Source organism: Brachycentrus maculatus, unplaced genomic scaffold, assembly GCF_059751285.1.
Source record: "Brachycentrus maculatus isolate JH-2025_06_01 unplaced genomic scaffold, ASM5975128v1 h1tg000756l, whole genome shotgun sequence".
NCBI lineage: Eukaryota > Metazoa > Arthropoda > Insecta > Trichoptera > Brachycentridae > Brachycentrus > Brachycentrus maculatus.
In genome coordinates, this window is record NW_028281486.1 from 145,001 (window position 1) to 165,773 (window position 20,773).

The 20,773-nt window shown below is 29.8% G+C and overlaps 1 protein-coding gene across 5 annotated transcripts in view; it reads left to right on the forward strand.

The window, feature by feature from the left end:
• LOC148300291 (paired box protein Pax-6-like) overlaps window positions 1-20,773 on the forward strand; it is a 59,870-nt gene that overhangs the window by 17,658 nt on the left and 21,439 nt on the right. For 3 of the 5 annotated variants that reach the window (XM_088275002.1, XM_088275000.1, XM_088275005.1), the window contains exons 2-3: window positions 2,698-2,889; window positions 18,653-18,793. In XM_088275002.1, the coding sequence (XP_088131128.1) occupies window positions 2,698-2,889; window positions 18,653-18,793 (333 nt within the window). The remainder of the gene's footprint in view (window positions 1-2,697; window positions 2,890-18,652; window positions 18,794-20,773) is intronic. The other 2 variants (XM_088275004.1, XM_088275001.1) reach the window with 1 other exon arrangement.

Genomic DNA, 20,773 nt, shown 5'->3' on the forward strand with positions numbered 1-20,773 from the left:
TACAAATTTACCTTATATCAAGCAGTGCTTATAATAAATGAAAGCTTAAGTTTAAAATCTTTAAAATAAACTTTATTTTTTCTTTGAGAGCCCTTAAGGCAGCTTTAAATTGTAATGGCACCTTATAAATTATCCAAATATTTACATTAAAAATGTGATCTTTAAAAATCTTAATTGTTTCGTATTTTCAAAGTTTTAATTTCGATATTTTTCAAATCAAATTGCAATAAGCAGGCGTGATGAGCTTTTAAATAAAATAAGCAGTTGTGGTCGTAGTGTTTGGTGATTTAGAAGATCCACATCATGGATCAATCAAACGATGAGTTTTTCATCGAGCCAAACGGCATAAGCGAAAGCATTTAAAAAAATCTTATCGTCGATGACGGTCAACGAAAATTTGTCCTTAAAAATCCTGTTTATCCTTTACGTAAGCACTACTTGTGTACCTTTATGAAACGCGAGGTAGACACTAATTTGTATCTATAATGAATGCACGCCCCTGGTAAAAAGCAATTTTAGCTGAAGTGATTACATGATCAACAAAGAAAAAAAAGAAAGATCCAAGAGCCAGGAGCTGTATGTTGAATGAGCGTAATCAGTAATCAGACAAGTATAAGGTATGTAATATGAACTCTGGAGTCATTGAATTCTTATGACAGCGCGTTGTCTAGTAGCTACTCCGTATCAGGAGCACAGAAGGCAGTAGGAGGTAAGCAGTAACAACAGACTCGTGTGTGTCATTATTTCCCAGCCACTCTTCAATTAGCCGATTTAGAACATGGGGCTGCGTTCTGAATGCGCTCGTGATTCTTTTAATGCGCGGGAATGCGACGAAGCGCATGCATCTTATGAGATTTTAATGATAGAGCAAGATCTATCGGAGGACAATAAACAACGGAGTAATGGACTGGATCGATGTCAATGCTGCAGGTCTTGCTAATGTTCAAACTGGTATCCCAGAAAATCAATGCGCATATATTTGCGTTAAACATTTTATGATGTGTGTTTAAAATGTAAAGAATAGTGCTGCATCACGCGATGCATAACGCTGATTGCAGGTATGAAAACTTGTTAAATTGGAAGAGAATCTTAAAGGGTGAAAGTGTATGTAGTCAAAGAATTAACAAGTAGTACCAGTTATTAACTATGACATATTTGAAAAAAACGTTAAGAATATTGTTCTTTGAACCTACATATTGGTACGTAGATGAACAGTAGTTTTTATTTCTGACAAAAATCAACTTTTATATGCAAAAATTAATACAAAAAAATACAGAGGAATTGAGGTAACCAAAAAACTGTTTAGATTCAAATTCTTCAAATATATTCAAAAACGTTTTTTATTGATTACTAGTAAACGCATTTCACATAAAACTGTTAGTATAAAAACAATAAAATATGAGAAAATAGATTGATAGTATTTTTAGTGAAAGTTTATGTACGAAGACAAGAATCAACATTAAATACATTTTAAATCCTATAATTAATTTAACAATTTTAATTTGCCAATATTTAAGTACTAAAAAGCCTTCGTTCTCCAACGTCAACAAGTTGTCAGTTTCCACTGTTCGTATCTTTACAGTACATTCCCATTAATGCGATACTGATGCATTTATAATTCAAGTTTCTGGTTGAGAAGGAAATGTTAATAACACATATTACATTTAACACGAGTTATTCAGAATACGGCACAAAAGAGACCTGATTTTCAACCGCATTACCGATATTACTCGGAAATCAGGCAACAGCATTCTCGACGACATGTGATAGCGGACCCCCAATATAAGGTCTATTGGCTTGAACACCAAATCAGAAAACTAAATACTATTGATATTTTTAATACATCCCTCAATGTCTTTAAGTCAAAATTTAAAGAGCACTTTTTTGATCTCTTGCTATGAATTGTATGGTGATTATTAGCTCTTTTTTTTCACCAAGTTTTGTATTTTTTTAATACCTCTTATTTTTATTATTACTTGTCATTACTTATTTTCTCATTATTTTTATTTTTTATATATCATTTATTATTATTATCTATGTAATATTCTTATATTTATTTGTAATTTTTTTCTAGCCCACCTGCTATATATACAAAGAGGCAGGGTTGAAAATTATGATTTTTTATAATTAATTTGAGAAAATCAATGAATTTAAGCAGTGTTTTATAAAAATAATAACAAAGGGGTTTTAAGTACGACAAATATATTATGGAAATTAATTTTCGTAAGTAAATTTAAATAATACATAACTGAATCTGGAACCGTTGGCCACTCCTTCTACTAAACATTTAAATGAGGAAGTCGACATTTTATTTAATATAAAGAAATTACACCTAAGCGTGATTATTTAGACATAAATTAGGTGTATATATTTATGTTTGATATTCTTTTAACATTAAACCAAGTTATCATGTGATGGATACCAGTGGCGTACCATGATTTTTCAAACACCGGTTCTAGAAATATATTAAAAACTAGAAAATATAACAGGAAAGGTGAAAACCTTATGACCACAATTATAGAGGGGGAAAGGATGCATTTACGATATTGCATAACACGATTGCAAAAAAAAAATTCATGAAAAATAAAAAAAAATAATAAATTAAAAATATTGTAAGGTGTAATTTTTTTTAAAATTAAAAATCAGAAAATGTAATAAATTTGATTTAATAATTAAATTTATACATAATATTTTAAGTTTCAGTGTCGTCATCGGGGGGAGGAGCGCCAGGGCTGTACTCGGGAGGCGGGCCCCTGGGGGGCTTGCCCCCCCTCGCAGCTAACCTCCTCTCGCACCACCGCCTCCTCGAGCTGTCCAGACTCGGACTCAGGCACTACGACCTGGCGCAGCACATGCTCACGCAGCAAGGAGCCGTCACTAAACTATTAGGTAAGGTGTCCTTAAACGTAAAAACATTCATCGTAGATGTGATCGGAAGATGCTTTTTGGTGACAAATGAAACTTGTACTTCAGATTCGAAATAAAGGAATGCAACACCGACATTTTTTATACGAGAATGTAACGATAAGGACATAATTTTTATACTCTTTATCATACATTTTTTTATAGTTACTGTTACGAGTTCTGGTATATCTGATATATTCAAATTAGATGACCCAATAACTAGACATAGACAGTCAAAAATTGTCATCTGTTCATTTTTTAACGCCGTTTATTTTGCTATATAAAGCAAAACAAAAATACTTGAGTAAACTTTCTGAAGATTACGTATAATTTAAGGAAAAAAAACAAAGATATCGTTAGTTTAAAGCAAAACGGTTTACGATTATTGTGCATTAAAAAACCTACTACTTTGTGAAAAATATTTTATTATTGGTTAAATTTAGTAAAATTACTGATTTAACCCGAAAATCGATCAAAAGAAGATGTAGAGATGTAGAGAATAACCCAAATGAGATTCTTTAATAAAATATTTATTAAATTCATAAGAGGTCATACATATTCTTCGTAAGGTAAAATATATGTGTACACATTTATCTAATATCAATATTTTTCCCCTTCGAAATATTCATAAATTGGTAGTTATATGCAGCGGAAAAAAATATGATTTCTTTTTGTAAGGAAAATATTTCGTGTATTACTTCTTGGAAATGTGGCTGCATAACTAATAGCTAGCTACACACACCCTTCTAATTTAAATTAAATCCGAATAATGTTCAATTCCCATAGAAGGTAGAAAACGATAATTTCTATTCCGGAGTGGTTTGTTCAACGCCCCACCCTCTCGATAAGTGTCCCCGGGACATTTGAATTTTTAATTCTCAATAGCAAACGAGGCGACGACTCCAGATACTTATCGTCTACTCGGCTACTTGAAACTAATATTAATTACCACCTTGGCTATATTCCCATAAAACAAAACAATATTTTAGCCTCGAGACAAGTCTCACAAACTCCGATCACAGCGTGATTTATGCCCCGAATTTCGTTATTTCGTATAGATATTACCCGAAGAAACGGACTCCAGATGGTTTATTAGATAGGAAAATGAAATTATGGGTATATAATTATACAGTTTTTCTTCGCTCGTAATTATAGCGTGATTTTTCTCGATTTATAATTAGGCCCGATGGTTCTTGCGCTACCAAGCGTCGGCGGAGCGAGTGGCAGTTCGGAGTTGGTAGCATATCGGTGATCGCTGACTTTGTGCTTTGTATCCAGAATGCTCGAGGCTTTGCATTAATTCGATTACATATGATCAGATTCATTTGAATAAACACTGTCTAACTCGTATCGTTCGCCTTCTGGTTATGGATGTTGCGACTGCTTCTTTCCCGTGAGAGGATTTTAAAGCATATTTTAATATTTGGACACTACCGATAATTTATCACTCCATTCATTGATCAGATCGCGTCCGTATAGCGTGGAATTTTCGCAACTGATTTCGTAATGGAAGCATTATGGAAATATAAACATAGGATTTGAATAATAAGATTTCAATCAGGGTACTAATTTATTGAAATGTTTGCTCGAAACTTGAAATAAATTCCATGCTGTCAAATAAAACGCTCTGCCTACTTTATGTTTTGATCTTTGCTAGATTTAAAATCAATTACATAAAAATGCTAGCGAAAGAGATAATAATAATATTTTGCACATGGACTTTTAGTTTTTTTTTTTGTTGGAGTCTTTAATATTTCGTGATTATTAGTCAGCCATATTCTCTTGTCAAGTGTAGTGGTGGTACGTACACGTAGTATATCCACCACCAAACACATGTTTCCGCGCCGTAGCTTCCATTGAAATACTTCCATTTCTTCAGTCTGTCCATCTCAGTGAATTAACTACTTCATTGTTCTGCTGGAAATGTTGAAAAAGATCACCCGAAGAGGACTTGTCGGCAAAACAGGACTGGATTTGGTTGAATAACATATTAAAAATGCGCGAGCTATTAGTTATTTTAATTGGTACATTCATCAATTTAAAAATTAATTAGTAACGAAAAAAGTTCAGGATGTCATACTTATTTTATTAAATGAAAAAGTATTTTTAACTTTAATCATGCAACAAAAAAATACGTCTCCATTAGATCTTAAGCTTGTCTTAAGCGTTCAAATCAGAAAACGTTCAGCTGGAAGTGTATTCACGCTATTTTTTTTAGAATTCAAAATGGTAAAAAAAACTGTATATAAAAAAATATATATATATATATATAAGTTTATATATATATATATATATATATATATATATATATATATATATATATATATATATATATATATATATATATATATATATATATATATATATAATATATATATATATATATATATATATATATATATATATATATATATATATATATATATATATATATTTATTTATATATATATATCTATATATATATAAGTATATATATATATATATATATATATATATATATATATATATATATATATATATATATATATATATATATATATATATATATATATATATATGTATATATTTTTTTTTTCCAAAAATATGTATTCAAATAATAGTTTTTTTAAGTCCTTACCTTTTAATAACTCATTTACCTTTCAAAAAACATATTTATTTCGAAGAAAAACTTACTTTTTCAAAACAAAACGATGTTTTAAGAGAAAAAAAAACAATTACGTCAAAAGTAATCTGGGTTTAGAGAAAATGAAGTTGCGATTCAATGAATCTTGGGCCTTGAGAGCAGAACCGGCCCTGCTATGAGCGGCAGTCACGTAGTGATTGAGACATTTGTTCGAGAGTATTTTGTACCAACTGAGAGTTGAGAAACAGTGATCTACCAACCTAAGTATCACCATTTCCTGCAGCTGATTTAAATACATAGCGGTCGGTATATGGATTCTGAATATTTATATTGAAAACCTTCAATTATTTATTGATTCATAGATAATTAGTAAGAAATCCGTTCATTTCCACATCGAAAACTACCCTTTTTCGTTTGTCGTTTTAATATCAATTAATTTTTTTTAACCTTTTATGATACGTACAATGTTAAATATTATTACATAAAAATATATAATTATACATGCATGTGATACGCTGGTCATCAAACCTCACGAAGTTCAAATTGTAATTTTATTTGAGGGTACCTTGGAGTACTCAAATTATCAAAACATATTGAAGCAACCTTATTTTAACTGTGAAAATGATGCATTGTTGCTACCAAACTTCTTTATTTATAATTTATATAATTGGCATATTATTAAGATGTTAACATCTCTGTATGTAAAAAAGTTTATAGAAATGGAAATAGGAGCATGTAAGTCAGAGTATATAAAGGGCTTACAACCTGTCGTAGGCTGATTTATGTGATCATTTTAAATAGTGTGTAATTCCAAAACTAAATCACATATATAATTTTAATATCTTAATTTCCTTACTATAAATATAAACGTACATTTCAACGCTAAAGTTTACGATAACTCGAGAAAAAAAAACCTCTCCAGTAGTAAGATATTAATGTCATTTTAAAACATCGTTTGTTCATTTGGTAAAACATGTAACTAGTAAATGATTTAATTGCTTTTTTTTATCATCAATATTCGGCGTTGGTAGTCGAATCCTACCTTAATCTGGAAATATTCGAAAAATAAAAAAAAACAGAATCATAAAAATGTACCCTTATTTATTTACTTACATACTATTTACATTTGGTTAGGGTTCGAAGCAATATCTCCTACTAATTTATTAATTGTCTCTAATTATCTTTCATTACACTGAAATCAGTAATTACTTTCAAAGTACATTTACCGATTTGGAAAGTTGGTGTGTTTTTAATTCTATTTAGCCCCCGATAGATAGCATCTAAAATATTCAATGAAATAATGAAACGGTTCATTTTCCCATATCTCCCACGGTCCGTTGTCTCGCGTATAATGAAATGAGCGATTTCCGAATTGTAACGGTATCGCGTACATTGTTTCTCGCTAACCCCGATTATCCGATCACTGATACAGCGACTTAAACGATAGCCCCCATTGTTTCGGCACAAGGCTCGCTCTGTATCCGGTATTCATATCCCGGATAATTAATACGTATACAGCTATATTTGCATTTCTCCGTTTAAAAATTTGGAGCTGAAATTGCATTACTCAATACATCAAAAAAAGAAACAAAAAATCTACAGACGGATTAAATGTGTAATTACTGTTGTTTGTAAAGTTAATTAGATTTTATAGAGCATAGGTCGGCAGAGTGTGGCTCCGAAACCACGTGCGGCTCTTTGACACCTTGAGTGCGTCTCCAGCACAAATATCCTTATTAATAAATAAATAAGGTTCTTCAACTATACGTATTCATGCCAACAATTTTTCCAAGTATTAACCTTAATAAAGCAAACTAAGAAATCGTCCTACTGACAAGAACCTGGAAACCCATCAAAAACAATGACATACTATCCTAAAATAATTAAACTTTCAAAGGAGATGCAAGGACATTATTCTCATAAAGTGGTGTTTTTATGGATACCTTACTTTCTAAAGATTTTTTATCAATTAAAAAAATCTTTCTTAAATTGTGAAATAAAGTTTTTTTGTGTGTACTTGAAATTAAATAAAGGTCTTAAATTATTGATAAAAGTCTACTCGAATTTCAAACAGATTAGGCTTTCAAGATTTTTTTCAAATGTGTATACTTGGCTCTTTAGCTAATAAGTTTGCCGACCGCTGGTATAGAGTATCTGAAAATAAGGGCATAATCGTGTTTGATTTTATGTAGTAGTAAATATAATAATAATTTCTAGATCAATAGCATACCATACGATGAGTATTACTCAATATATGCACCCTTCGCGGAGTGACAAATACCTAGTCAATAAAAATAAATTACTATTTTATGCAACGTTCTTTTTTTCAGCGAAAATCACCCTACGCGCTTCTTTTTTACAAATATGAAATTCCATAACACAATTCTTTCTTTATTAAGTATTCTTCTTTTTCTTTGAGTACCATCTTCTAGGTATTTGTTTACACACGACTATAACAAAAATTATTGACTCACAATTCTCAAGAGGTCTCAATATCTGAAGTTGTCTTCCGTAATTGATATTCGTAATATGTATTACAATTATTTGCCATATTCTACTGCGTCTCTAAGCCCACGAAGCAGTCACAACTGTCATTTTCCTTACAATGTATGCATGGCTCGTATTGGGTGTAGCAGCTGACTGATCTCACCGCAAATTAGTCTTATTCCAAACGGTGTTTCCTATCACCATTCCATTGGTGCCTGTTGCACACCTCCAGTGTCACAATAATGGAGTTAGTTCCGATAGTTTTTTTTATAGACCTTATTTCTCAAAATAGAAGTCTCTTTTAAAGGAAGCTTTGTTGTATGTCACAACATTTCATTCTTTGGCGACGTGAAACGTTTCTGAGTCGTGTTTTAATTTTTTAATTTAATTTTTAATTATGTACTAACAAACATAAACAATGCAGTGAAGTAGGATGATAATGAGAAGCGAAGAAATATAAATTATTTCAGTAAATACCTCTTATGTGGAAATATTTTGTGATTTTGATGAAATATCAATCAACCCTACATCGAGAAAATGCATGGAAGGCGGGGCCTTAGAAAATGCCACTTCTCATGGAATAGAACCTGAGAATATAGTACGGGTTAAGCTCAATAATACAGTTTCAAGCGGCTGTAAACAATACGAAAGTATTTTTTATTAAGTTGACGTTACCTTTGTGGAACATTATATTGACAAATATATTTTTTTTAAATGAACATTTATTAAAATATATTTCATTTCACACGACTAGCGCAAACTATAAATGTTTTCATCGACAGGTAATTACAAACAATTAGTTTTTGTAATCACTTGTCGATGAAAATATTAGCAGTTTTCGAAACTAGTCGTGTGAAATGAAATGAATCTGAATTTTTATTTTTTATTTTTTAAATAATCAATATGAGAGTAATCATAGCAATGAAGATAATATTTAATAAATTAACTTAATAATATATTTTACAATAATTAAAGAAAACACTTCGTTTTTTACCACTTGAGTTTAATTATAGACTACATGTTTCAGAAGCTAAACTTCCATCATTCAGGTCTGTATAATAACTAAAATATAAAATATAAAATTGTTCTATAAATAAGGATAGGGGGAAAGTAAGGGGAAGGGGTTAGTCAAGGAACGGAGTTTGAAAACAAAGGAAAAATTGAAAGCAATGGCGAAGAATTTTGAAACAATATATTATTTAATAAATTATTATTAGAATTCAGGTTTTTTTGTATTTCTAAATTTTCAAGATAATTCATAATTTGGCCTTTATATGGAACAAGGTGTAATAATTTTAATTTATGGGAGTGAAATGAGTGATTAGTATCTATTATATGATTTGCAAATTCCGAAAAAAAGTAATTATTAATTAATTATTAATTATTAGTAATTATTTTTCGGAATTTGCAAATCATATAATAGATACTAATCACTCATTTCACTCCCATAAATTAAAATTATTACACCTTGTTCCATATAAAGGCCAAATTATGAATTATCTTGAAAATTTAGAAATACAAAAAAACCTGAATTCTAATAATAATTTATTAAATAATATATTGTTTCAAAATTCTTCGCCATTGCTTTCAATTTTTCCTTTGTTTTCAAACTCCGTTCCTTGACTAACCCCTTCCCCTTACTTTCCCCCTATCCTTATTTATAGAACAATTTTATATTTTATATTTTAGTTATTATACAGACCTGAATGATGGAAGTTTAGCTTCTGAAACATGTAGTCTATAATTAAACTCAAGTGGTAAAAAACGAAGTGTTTTCTTTAATTATTGTAACATGTCTTACCACAAAGTTAATGCCGAAACAATAAATAAAATATAATATATTTTGTAAATAAAAAGCATTGATAACTTTGTGGTATGGTAATAAAACACTCTATGGTATGGTAATAGCTTAATAATACCTTAGAATATTTTCAAAAACCTATAAAAGTATAATAAACACAGTTTATGTTTTCCGTTCAGCCATATATACTAGTAATACACGCTATAGTTGCTACTGAAAATAATAATTTACTGAACTAATACTCAATTTAAGTCGAAACATCAATGTAGACTTTTGTGAGGATATATACATAATAGCGATACTTAAAAATTTACAGTTATACATATATTGACGATTATATATAGAAGAAATGAGTGTACGTAGTCCGGTTATCCTGAACAATTCTGTCACTCTTCACATACACAGAGGTTCCTCACACATGCCGCAGTTATAAATTTCTTCTAAACGTTCATGATACGTGCTCCGCGTGCAATGTAATCAGACTGTGAGGTTTCTCACGATAGCCTTCGATAGTCCATACTCCATACCGGTCCAACTAACTGCTGCCAGTGTTTTCAATATCCAATTATTGTAAATAGATGGATTTTTATCATCTAAATGAGAGAGCGCGTGATGGGAGAGTCGAACACAGAAATCAATTTGCCGATTTCCTAGAACTGAGAACAGTGCGCAGCCTCTGCCTGTATAGTGCCTGTGTAACATACCCCGAGCTAGCCCAGTATTCTTGCACGTTCTTTAAGAAACAGTATAGCGTCTAGTTCTATTTGATTCGGCTTTATCTTGATAACGACTCGTTCTCATCAGCAGTCATTTTCGGTTGAGTTTATGAAACAGAGTTGGGTGGACGTTTCACGCATAGATCAGTAAAAATGTAATAATATATATTATTAGAAATAGATAACTCGAAGAAGATGTTTACTTATCTTAAATTATATTAAACCGGCAATAATCAGACTTAGTATTTTTTTCACCGACATTTCATTCTTTTTGTTACAAGTTTTCTACTGATTTTTTTTGTTTAAAATATGTAATAAAACAACAACTGTTCAAAAAGTATTGCTATTGTTTTATGATAAACTTAAGAATTGTAAATATATGACCTAATATGGATCAATCTTTTTCATTCCATAAATTATTATTTTTAATATAAAAAGCTTAAATAATCGTATAAATACACGAAAATAACGATGAAAGCTTTCAAAACATAAATATATTGCTGTTATTTATATTTATTCCACAAAATAACATGAGTTATAAGACAAATTTAAAATTAGGGCAATAATAACTGCTCGTCTATATTATGAATATTAGAGATACGTAATAAAGCTCGCGTTTGAAACTCCAAAACCCTCTCGAGGGAGTAGAAATTGCTTCATCCGACAGCCTGCTACCGCCACCGGACAAGAGTTACATTTAGCATTCCACAATTATTAAGTAAATTGCCTGAAATTGTGTTGCGTAATCAGTGGCCGTAGTCTAAAGGCTGGCCACTGGCTATTCTACCACTGCCAGAACATTTAGCTGCATGACACGCTTATTATTGCACGTTATTACCGCCACTTTGGCCATACATGACTAAGTAAAACCAGTCGATGAATTAAGCATTAGCAGTCACCGGTTACTAGTTCCACGACTGAATATTTTTAAAATCAGGTACATTATAATGAATTTCAACCATTTACTGAAGCCAGTCATTTTGAGCGCATTCTGCTAATACCGGCGCCACGTTAGGTATCGTGAATTTTTAACATTTTTATCGCTTTGTATGTTCAATATTGTGAATTTAATTTTAGGTCAATAGGAAATTCACCAATGCCAGGAATGTTTTATTTATTGGGTAAAGGTTCATGGCTTATCATCATCAAAATTTAACTGGTTTAAATTTTTGTGGTGAGGCCACAAATATTTTTTATATCTAAATATACATTTAGTGAGAAAAAACTACTTAATTTAAATATTATTAAAAAAGTAAGAAATTTAAATGATTAACTATGTATATCAATCAACTAAGGAATAAATTAAATGAACATTTTTTCCACAAAATGAACGGTAAATCGAAAATTATACAACATTATTAAAAAAATACAAAATCAAACAATAAATAGTTGAGTAATTATGTGTATATATAGGAATGCGCAAGTTTGCGCATGTATGTATGTATGTCCAAGTACAAGAGATTGTCTTTTTTTGGAGAATCCTATAGCGTTGAAAAAATATAAGTTCAATTTGTATATATGTAGATTGTTTTTAATATAAAAAAACATGATGAATAAATAATGTTGTGCATTAAATCTTCCCGATAATACTCAATAACTTATTGTTTTTATCAGTTTTACAAAACTTGAATGCAAATAATTTTATACATTTTGAATCTTAATGCATCGTTCTTCAAGCTGAAACATTATATTGATTCTGATATATTTTAATAATATATTTTCAAACTGCACTAGATGAAGACCAGCATAGTTAATAATTGGATAATTAAACTACATTGGTGGTTTTTTATGATATCGAAAGCCTAAAAGTCGCTGCTTTAATTGATTTTTTAGAACTGACAAACGATATTGCGCAAAACCGTCGCCATTTTAGAATCAACAATGCATATGCACGTTTCCTCATTGAAACACAAATTGCCCTTCTCTATTGAATGAGGGTATTGTGACGACTGCAAGCGGCACGCAGTGAGTTACCTCGCAATTAGCGACTACAGGACAGGGACCGTTCATATGCTAAATACCCGACATATGTTCAAACGCAGAGGAAAAATGGAAGACAAGTTAGAAAATATTACAAACAAATGAAGAAGAAAAAAACACAACAAATTAGCTAGTTTATTATCGATGTCACTGCATGGAGCAAGGATTTTATTGGTATGGAAATATGGAAATACAGTCTGCGCATTTACCTATTATTAGTAGGAATCACATAAATACAGGTACAAAGTAATACTTAGTGTTTTATATATGATTCACAATCATTTTACTAAAAAAAATTATTGCTGGAATACATAATTCCTCACTTCCAATAGATAGCTAAAAAACTGTACTTAGTAACTTATGAAACATTTTTTTAGATAGATGTCTACCATGAAGTGTGTATAAAATTTGAAGTGTTCTTAATTTTATCGATAATGCTTATTGTAGCCTTGCATTTGTTCCTTATTTTACCATTTAAATATCTATCATATATCGTCTGAGTGATTACATATTTTGGAAATTGGATTTAAGTTACAATAAATTTAAATAAATTAATTTTTAAAAAATACCTTTGAATACAATGGTAGACTACCAAAACCATAAACATGACTGTAGTTGATCACACCATTCTTGGAGACTAAATTCTTTGTTGACGTGTTTGGCTACATGAAGCAACTGAGCACACAAATCATCACATTACGACATTCCACATTTTCGGATTGTTACTTCAGCTGCAACATTTAAATGCAATTCTAACGCAGCACGAATTGTCGCCTGCCGTGTTTTCCTTGATCTTCAGCTCCTTGGGTTTGATTGAACAAAAATTTTACTAATTTTGTTTAGATTTCTTAATTCAACACAGTTGTTTAATAAAGTCATTGTGAGTAATTCATAAGGCAACTCGGTCGTTACAAATATAATGACAGGGTGATCAGTACTATATTCAAGCTTTTTAGATAGTTATTTTTCTTCTCTTTCGTTGTTTAGGCCTTGTAGCCTGTTTTTAAGCGGGATTAGGATCCTGCGATGTCGATTGTCAACTGTCAATCCGTCTCTTTGGGTATCTACCCGGGAGTCGTCTATGGGGGGAGTTTTGATGGTACCATTCTTCTGACATACGCATACCATTGTCTTCTTTGTCAATTTCCTCATCTAACGACATCATTGATATCGCATATTTCTCTTATCTTGGTGTTCCTTATTCTTGTAGACTCTTGCTATATATTAATTATCCTTAGAGTCTTCATTTCATACATGAGTGGAATATATTAAATGAGATGAAGATGGCGAAGTGTATTATGAAGGATGTTTTCAATATATGAAATGGAAATGGAAGATAAATAGTAGTTATTACCCTCTATTCCATAAAATGGGTCCTCACTGGGTTTCCCCGTGCCGAGGGCGCAGCTTACAATACTAATTTATAAAATTATATAAAAATTAAGTTGTTTATGACATGCAATCAAATAAGACATGGCCAAATGATGCGAGCTACTTTAGATCTACCCACCTCCATTATCCATTTATGATTTAGTTTCGTTAGTTAATGGCTTTATTGATAATGGAAGCAAGTTGTAGGTACATCTTATTTCATAATTATTATATTATAATTAAGTTATTTTTACCAAACGAAGTATGCGTTAAATTAGGTAAGGTTGGTGAAAAGTAGATTCGTCTTAAATGTCGAAATAAAATGACTACATATATAACAATATGCCTTCTTTTTATTTTACCTTAGTTACCACTGACTTGCCCTTAGTGTGTTATGTGGGTAGATAGGAAGGTACGGGCCGCAATAATTGGTCAAAGACACGCGAGAGTATTTCTGTTCAATTTAATTATATAAATGTACCTACTGGCAATTACTTGCGTTGAGTATAATCTATTATTTTCAAATATCAGATTGTGACCTTAAAAAAATACATATTTAAGAAAGTAAGGTTAACTTACCTTCGCTTTAGTCAGTTTTATTTCTTGAAATCTGACTTATCTGGAAATATTACCTTCTTCAATCTTCAAACCCTAATCCGCACCCCAATGGTGCATATGGCACTGCATCATATAAACGCCGTGTTATCTTGATCTTTAACACATGAAAGAAAGGTGATCAGCCCTCCGCATCAGGTACCAGTCTAGGGTAGTATCGAATAAATATTAGAGTTAAAAAATCACTTATATTTATTTTACCCCTCAATGGGAATCGAACCCGGGACCTCCAGAATGGTAGCCGAGCGTGCTGACCATCACACTTCGGGGGCGGAAAATATTATATAATTGTCAAATATTTAAATATTTATGGCATTTAGTTTGATCTGTATATCGATGGTATAATCGCAAAACAAAATAAGTCATACGAAAATGTTCCTGGATAATAGAGTTTACAGTTGGTTTAAGCAGATCGAAAGCCCTGTAAATACCTAGATTTCCGTATCATCCTTTATCTGTGCTGAAATATCAATATTTATAACTCCTAAGTTGACAAACCCAAATGTGTGACAAAGATTAAAAATATTGTGAGTAATGATTTCATTTAAATAAAATAGTATAGTATTATAATACCGTCAATTAACATTTCTCATTTCAATTTTATTAACACAGAACATGTTTATAAGCGTTTTGCTAGATGTTCTCAATATATTTAAAGCCCCATTTTTTTAAATCCATCCAATTTACCAAAAATACTTACTTAGGAAAAAACATAAAAAATCTGTTTTTCTTCAAATGAAAATTCAACAGCTTTATACAAGAAAAATATTTTCAATTCACTTCATATTTTGTATGAATATGAAAACAAACCCTTCGAAATATATTTTTGACATTGAACTGCAAAACGGATAATTATTGTGGTGTCAGGACCTTTGATTGTATTATAATTTCATCGCTGCAAACCTGTTAATAAATTGGTCCTTCCACGCCTCGCTATCTGCGTCTGATCTTTCCTTAAGGAGATGGGTTAGAGATAAGAATTCAGTTTAGGACGAAGGAAGGATTAATAACAAGCAATATTTTATCATAATATCATCTCTTTAATTTCGTTATTAAATAACTAGAAATTTTATTAAACTATATTTTTCCAATAAACATGTTTACAGTTTTATTTGTATGGAAAAAGAATTTCAAAAGTGTTTTTTTGTAATTGAAATCTCGAGTTTTGATATTGACAAGGGACGAAAATACTATTTCCACTATACTCATACAAGACAAGAGTACCTACGTACAGATTTTACGTCAAACTAATGTAGTATAAAAAGTTATTAAAGATACATTTTTTTAAATAATCATAAATGAATAATATTATTTATTGATTCGGCATTAACTTTGTGGAATGACATGATTATTTCAATAAAAATTAAACACTTGAATAATCCACCTAATTGAGTTTTATTTTTATTTACGACTAGTTTCAAAAACGACAGTTGTTTTCATCTTCTGGTACAAATTAAAACAATTTACTAATTAATTTAATTAATTAACTAATTAATTCAATTGTTTTAATTTGTACCAGAAGATGAAAACAATTGTCATTTTCGAAACTAGTCGTAAATAAAAATAACACTCAATAAAGTGGATTATTCAAGTGTTTAATTTTTATAAAAATAAATGAATAAAATTATGTGCATTCATCTGACAGTCATTAGAAAATGTGTTCATGTACGTTGAATAAATTCCCATTCAATGTTCAAATGTGTTAATTGGTAATATTTTTAGTATAAAATACAATTTTCAACCCAAACCAGTCGGCAGTCAAACCTGAGAACTCATGGATGGTAACCGATTTGAAATATTCTCTACGGTAACCACTCTACTACCGAGAGATACTGAAGTTGATACAAGGTGACGTTATGACCCGAAGGCCCTTTACTGAAAGGGTAAGGGGTGTGTGCTTTCGGATTTGCCGATATAAATCAGAGAGCCGAAGTGACGCTCGACAGCCTTCGGCAGCTTCCGTCCGCGACCAGCTACATAACTGCCCAGTGCACAGCCTGGTGCCCGATGCCCGATGCTGGCGTGTTGATCCTCACGACGTAATTTCCGCTTCAGGCCAAAATCCACTCCATTCATTCAGTGGGTATAAGGTACAATTCGTGTTTTAAAGAATTATTGCCGTTAATTAAAGGGTAGAGAAGGGTGGATGTCGCGGCAGACAGAATTGTTGATCATTTTTAATTTATATGTTTGAGAGTTTAAACTTAATATTAAAAATAAAAGTATTGTTCTTGTTTGAAATAACATTTGTGTACTAAGATACTTTTCGTTAATTATTTTTTTGGAATATATAATACAAAATGTAGCTCAACACATTTATTATGCTTATATGTATGTAGGTATATCGTTGTAGGTATATTATGTAAACATATTATCTTTACTAAATATTTCTGTATATTCCACAATATTGGTAACACATATAAACTGGGCTGGAATTACAATGCAAACATGCGTTTACCATGTAGTGTAGATAACATTAAGTTTACTTTTATTCGGTACAATCACGTTTTGTTTTTAAATAAAAATATAGATTTTCTGAAAATACCGATGAACAATTGATTGGAAAATATTATATTTGTAGCCTTTATGTTTAACTTATGCATACACTACGTAGTTAACGCTTTATTTTCAATTTAAGTTAAACCCATTATATATTCAAAACAGTAAGAATAGTTACCAAAAGAGTAATAATATGTATATTCTAAAGACTCAAATATTATCTTTCATATTTTGATCATGTTTTTCAGAAAAATAAATGTCAAAAATATTCATGTGTATGTGTATGTGACTTTTTACAAATCCCAAAATATTTATTTTATTTAAAAATTAACTGCCATTTTTACAACAATCGGTTCCCAAATAACGTGATATTTTTAAGCCCGTATGAACAAAATATATGAGAGCCTTAAACAGTTTCACGTGGCTACATACATACAATTATTATCATCTTCGTCTCTCAAACAGAGCGCTTCTGGTTGTTATGTTATGAGACCGATAAGTTGTTCTTAGGGCGGTGATCGGGGATTTATTTCGCTGTTATTGTATCGCCTCAAAACGGGCACACATTGTTTATTTTCTTAATGAATATTAATACCACCACACCATCTTTGGACTGTTATTATCACTGGAGCGATAAAACAGATTTTAATTCTACATTTTTTACTCCGCCCAGTACAGCAGTTTTTTTCCAAACAATATTTTTTTCAAGCGATTGCTTTGTATAGTAAAAATTTACTTATTTAAATAGATGAAGGTAACTTTTTTGGTTTACAATAATGTTTGCAATCGACAAAACATTACTTTATAAATTAATTGTAAGAAATATATTTACTTGTTTTTTTAAATAAAACTATCGAGAGAATACCATTCGTTTATATAAGTTTATAAAAAAGTTAGTAATTATAAAGTTGGATTATACTACAGTACATGTATAAATGCTAAAACGCCTAAATCTCTAATTGAATTAAACGTCAGCAAAACTGCTAAATAAGGTTTTTATCGGATTTGATGTCACCTTTTACCTTTTTGAATTTACGTATTAAGGCAACCTTATAATTAACTAAACTTCCTCATTTATAAATATTAAACTTAAACACTGGAATATCTCATTTAAAAAATATTGACTATGTTTTTCAATCCGCATTTTTTTTAAAATTATTCACAAAAAAATTTGTGATCTTAATTGAAATTATTTTCTATTCCTACTAAATTCTATGGGTTTTCCCCAAATTATTGTGTTTTTGACAATTATTGATAATCTCAAATTTATTCAAAGCATGTTGCTTTTTTGATATCTCAGTGACTAGTTTGAGTGATATTTTATCCATGATTGACTTACAAATGACACAAATTTCGATTTATACATTTTGTGTAGTGACTCTTTACATTTTCAATGCAGACTTCACAGTAGACAAAAATGGCAGATAATTATAATCCAAACAGAGAATTTTATTTATGCATATCATGTCAAACCATTTTTAACCAGCCAATCACAAGTCGTGAGTACAGTAAAATCCCAATCTTCCATATTCCCATCTAAATAAACTTCTTCATCGAGACAAGGACGTTATATTGAATGGATTTTTTGCTGATGATTACTTCCCATTTTTAATAAAGAAATAATGATAAAATGAATTAATTTGTACTACTTTTCAGGAACCCTTCGTCCTCCTGGTCTTATAGGGGGTAGTAAGCCGAAGGTAGCTACTCCGGCGGTGGTGTCCAAGATCGAGCAGTACAAGAGAGAGAACCCTACCATCTTCGCGTGGGAGATCAGAGAAAGGCTCATCTCAGAAGGTAAAATCCCATAATACATTGCACACATCAAATATTACTAAATAATCAATAAATAATAAATAACCACTTAACTGTTATAAATATAATACAATAGAATCTATATTTCAATAGAAATAGGTGTATAATATGTTATCTGTACGATAACCCACTGTGTATTTTACAATTTGCCGATTTTGGAAACACGGTTACAATATAATAATTTAATGACTTAACGTGGAAACTTAAAATTATAGTTTCAATATACATAAATTATAAAAATCACATCTCGTAGTTGATTGAGTAGTAAATTTGCGCTCCAATCGACTATTATTTATGTTCAAAAACGTAATAAAGTATCTTATTTCTTATATTTATTTCCATCTAATTACATATATAGATTCAAAGCAATTAATTACTAAGTGAATTAATTTAGATGATTGCAAGGGTTGTCATTCATAGTCAACATTATGTGTATAATTCAAATAAACCGTAGGTATATATGCAATATTAGCCAATAGCCATGCTTCGATCAGCTACAACTCGTAGCGGAATAGTTATCTTACCAACGTGCAATCATTCTTGTCTTTACATTTGCGTGCCAATGTAGTGGCATTCTCGAACAGATCTATTTTTTTGTATCATTTCACGCTGACGGTTGTCAACCTTCATGGCAATTTTTATTTTGTACCAGCTTTAAACCCTGAATTAGTGCTACAGTGGAACCACCCTCTTTAGTATTTTAGCCAAGATATATTTTTATATTTATAAAAACATATATATATATATATATATATATATAATATATATATATATATATATATATATATGTATATATATATATATATATATATATATATATATATATATATATATATATATATATTTATTTAAACATATATTTATATATATATATATATATATATATATATATATATATATATATATATATATATATATATACATATATATTTATAAATATATATATATATATATATATATATATATATATACATAAATATATATATATATATATATATATATATATATATATATATATATTATATATATATATATATATATATATATATATATATATATATATATATATATATATATATATATACATATATATTTATAATATATATATATATATATATATATATATATATATATATAAATATATATATATATATATATAAATATATATATACATAAATATATATATATATATATATATATATATATATATATATATATATATATATATATATATATATATATATAAATATATATATATATATATATATATATATATATATATATATATATATATATATATATATATATATATATATATATATATATATATATATATATATATATATATGCCTTTTTCCTATGCTGGGTTTATATTCCACTTTGTCTCGCAATATATATTAATAAGTGTTACTTCACATTTTTTCCCTTAACATAATAGCAAAAGTACTCTAGCTGTTGTTTCTTTATACTGTAGTATGTAGATATAACTTGTCTCATGCGTCTTAAAACATTTTCATTACAACCGATACTTGGTAAAAAGGGTTAAAATATCAGTAAAATTACATATATTTGCTTCTGTATATGTAATGATTATCAACCAGTTTTCGACTGTATGATGTACATATTTTTTTTGGTCGAAGTCATGACTTTTGAGAATGATAAATAGGTATAAGCTATTTACTCCGGCCTGAAATTGTTGGTTTTCATAAGTCGGCTTAGGATTGACTCGGGAAAGCCAAAAAATATCCAATGAACATTACGAAATGAGCACCCTCGAAAGTTAAGTAGGTCATTAAGCACCTTGACGTGTAAATAATGAGATTAGGAACGCGCTGCGTTCGAAATATTTAATCCGATTTCAGTAACTGCTGAAATTACCTGAAAAGAAGACACTTTATACCTACCCTCGTAATATGGTGCACACTTAAAATCTGAATAAGTAGGAACAATATTGAACAATAC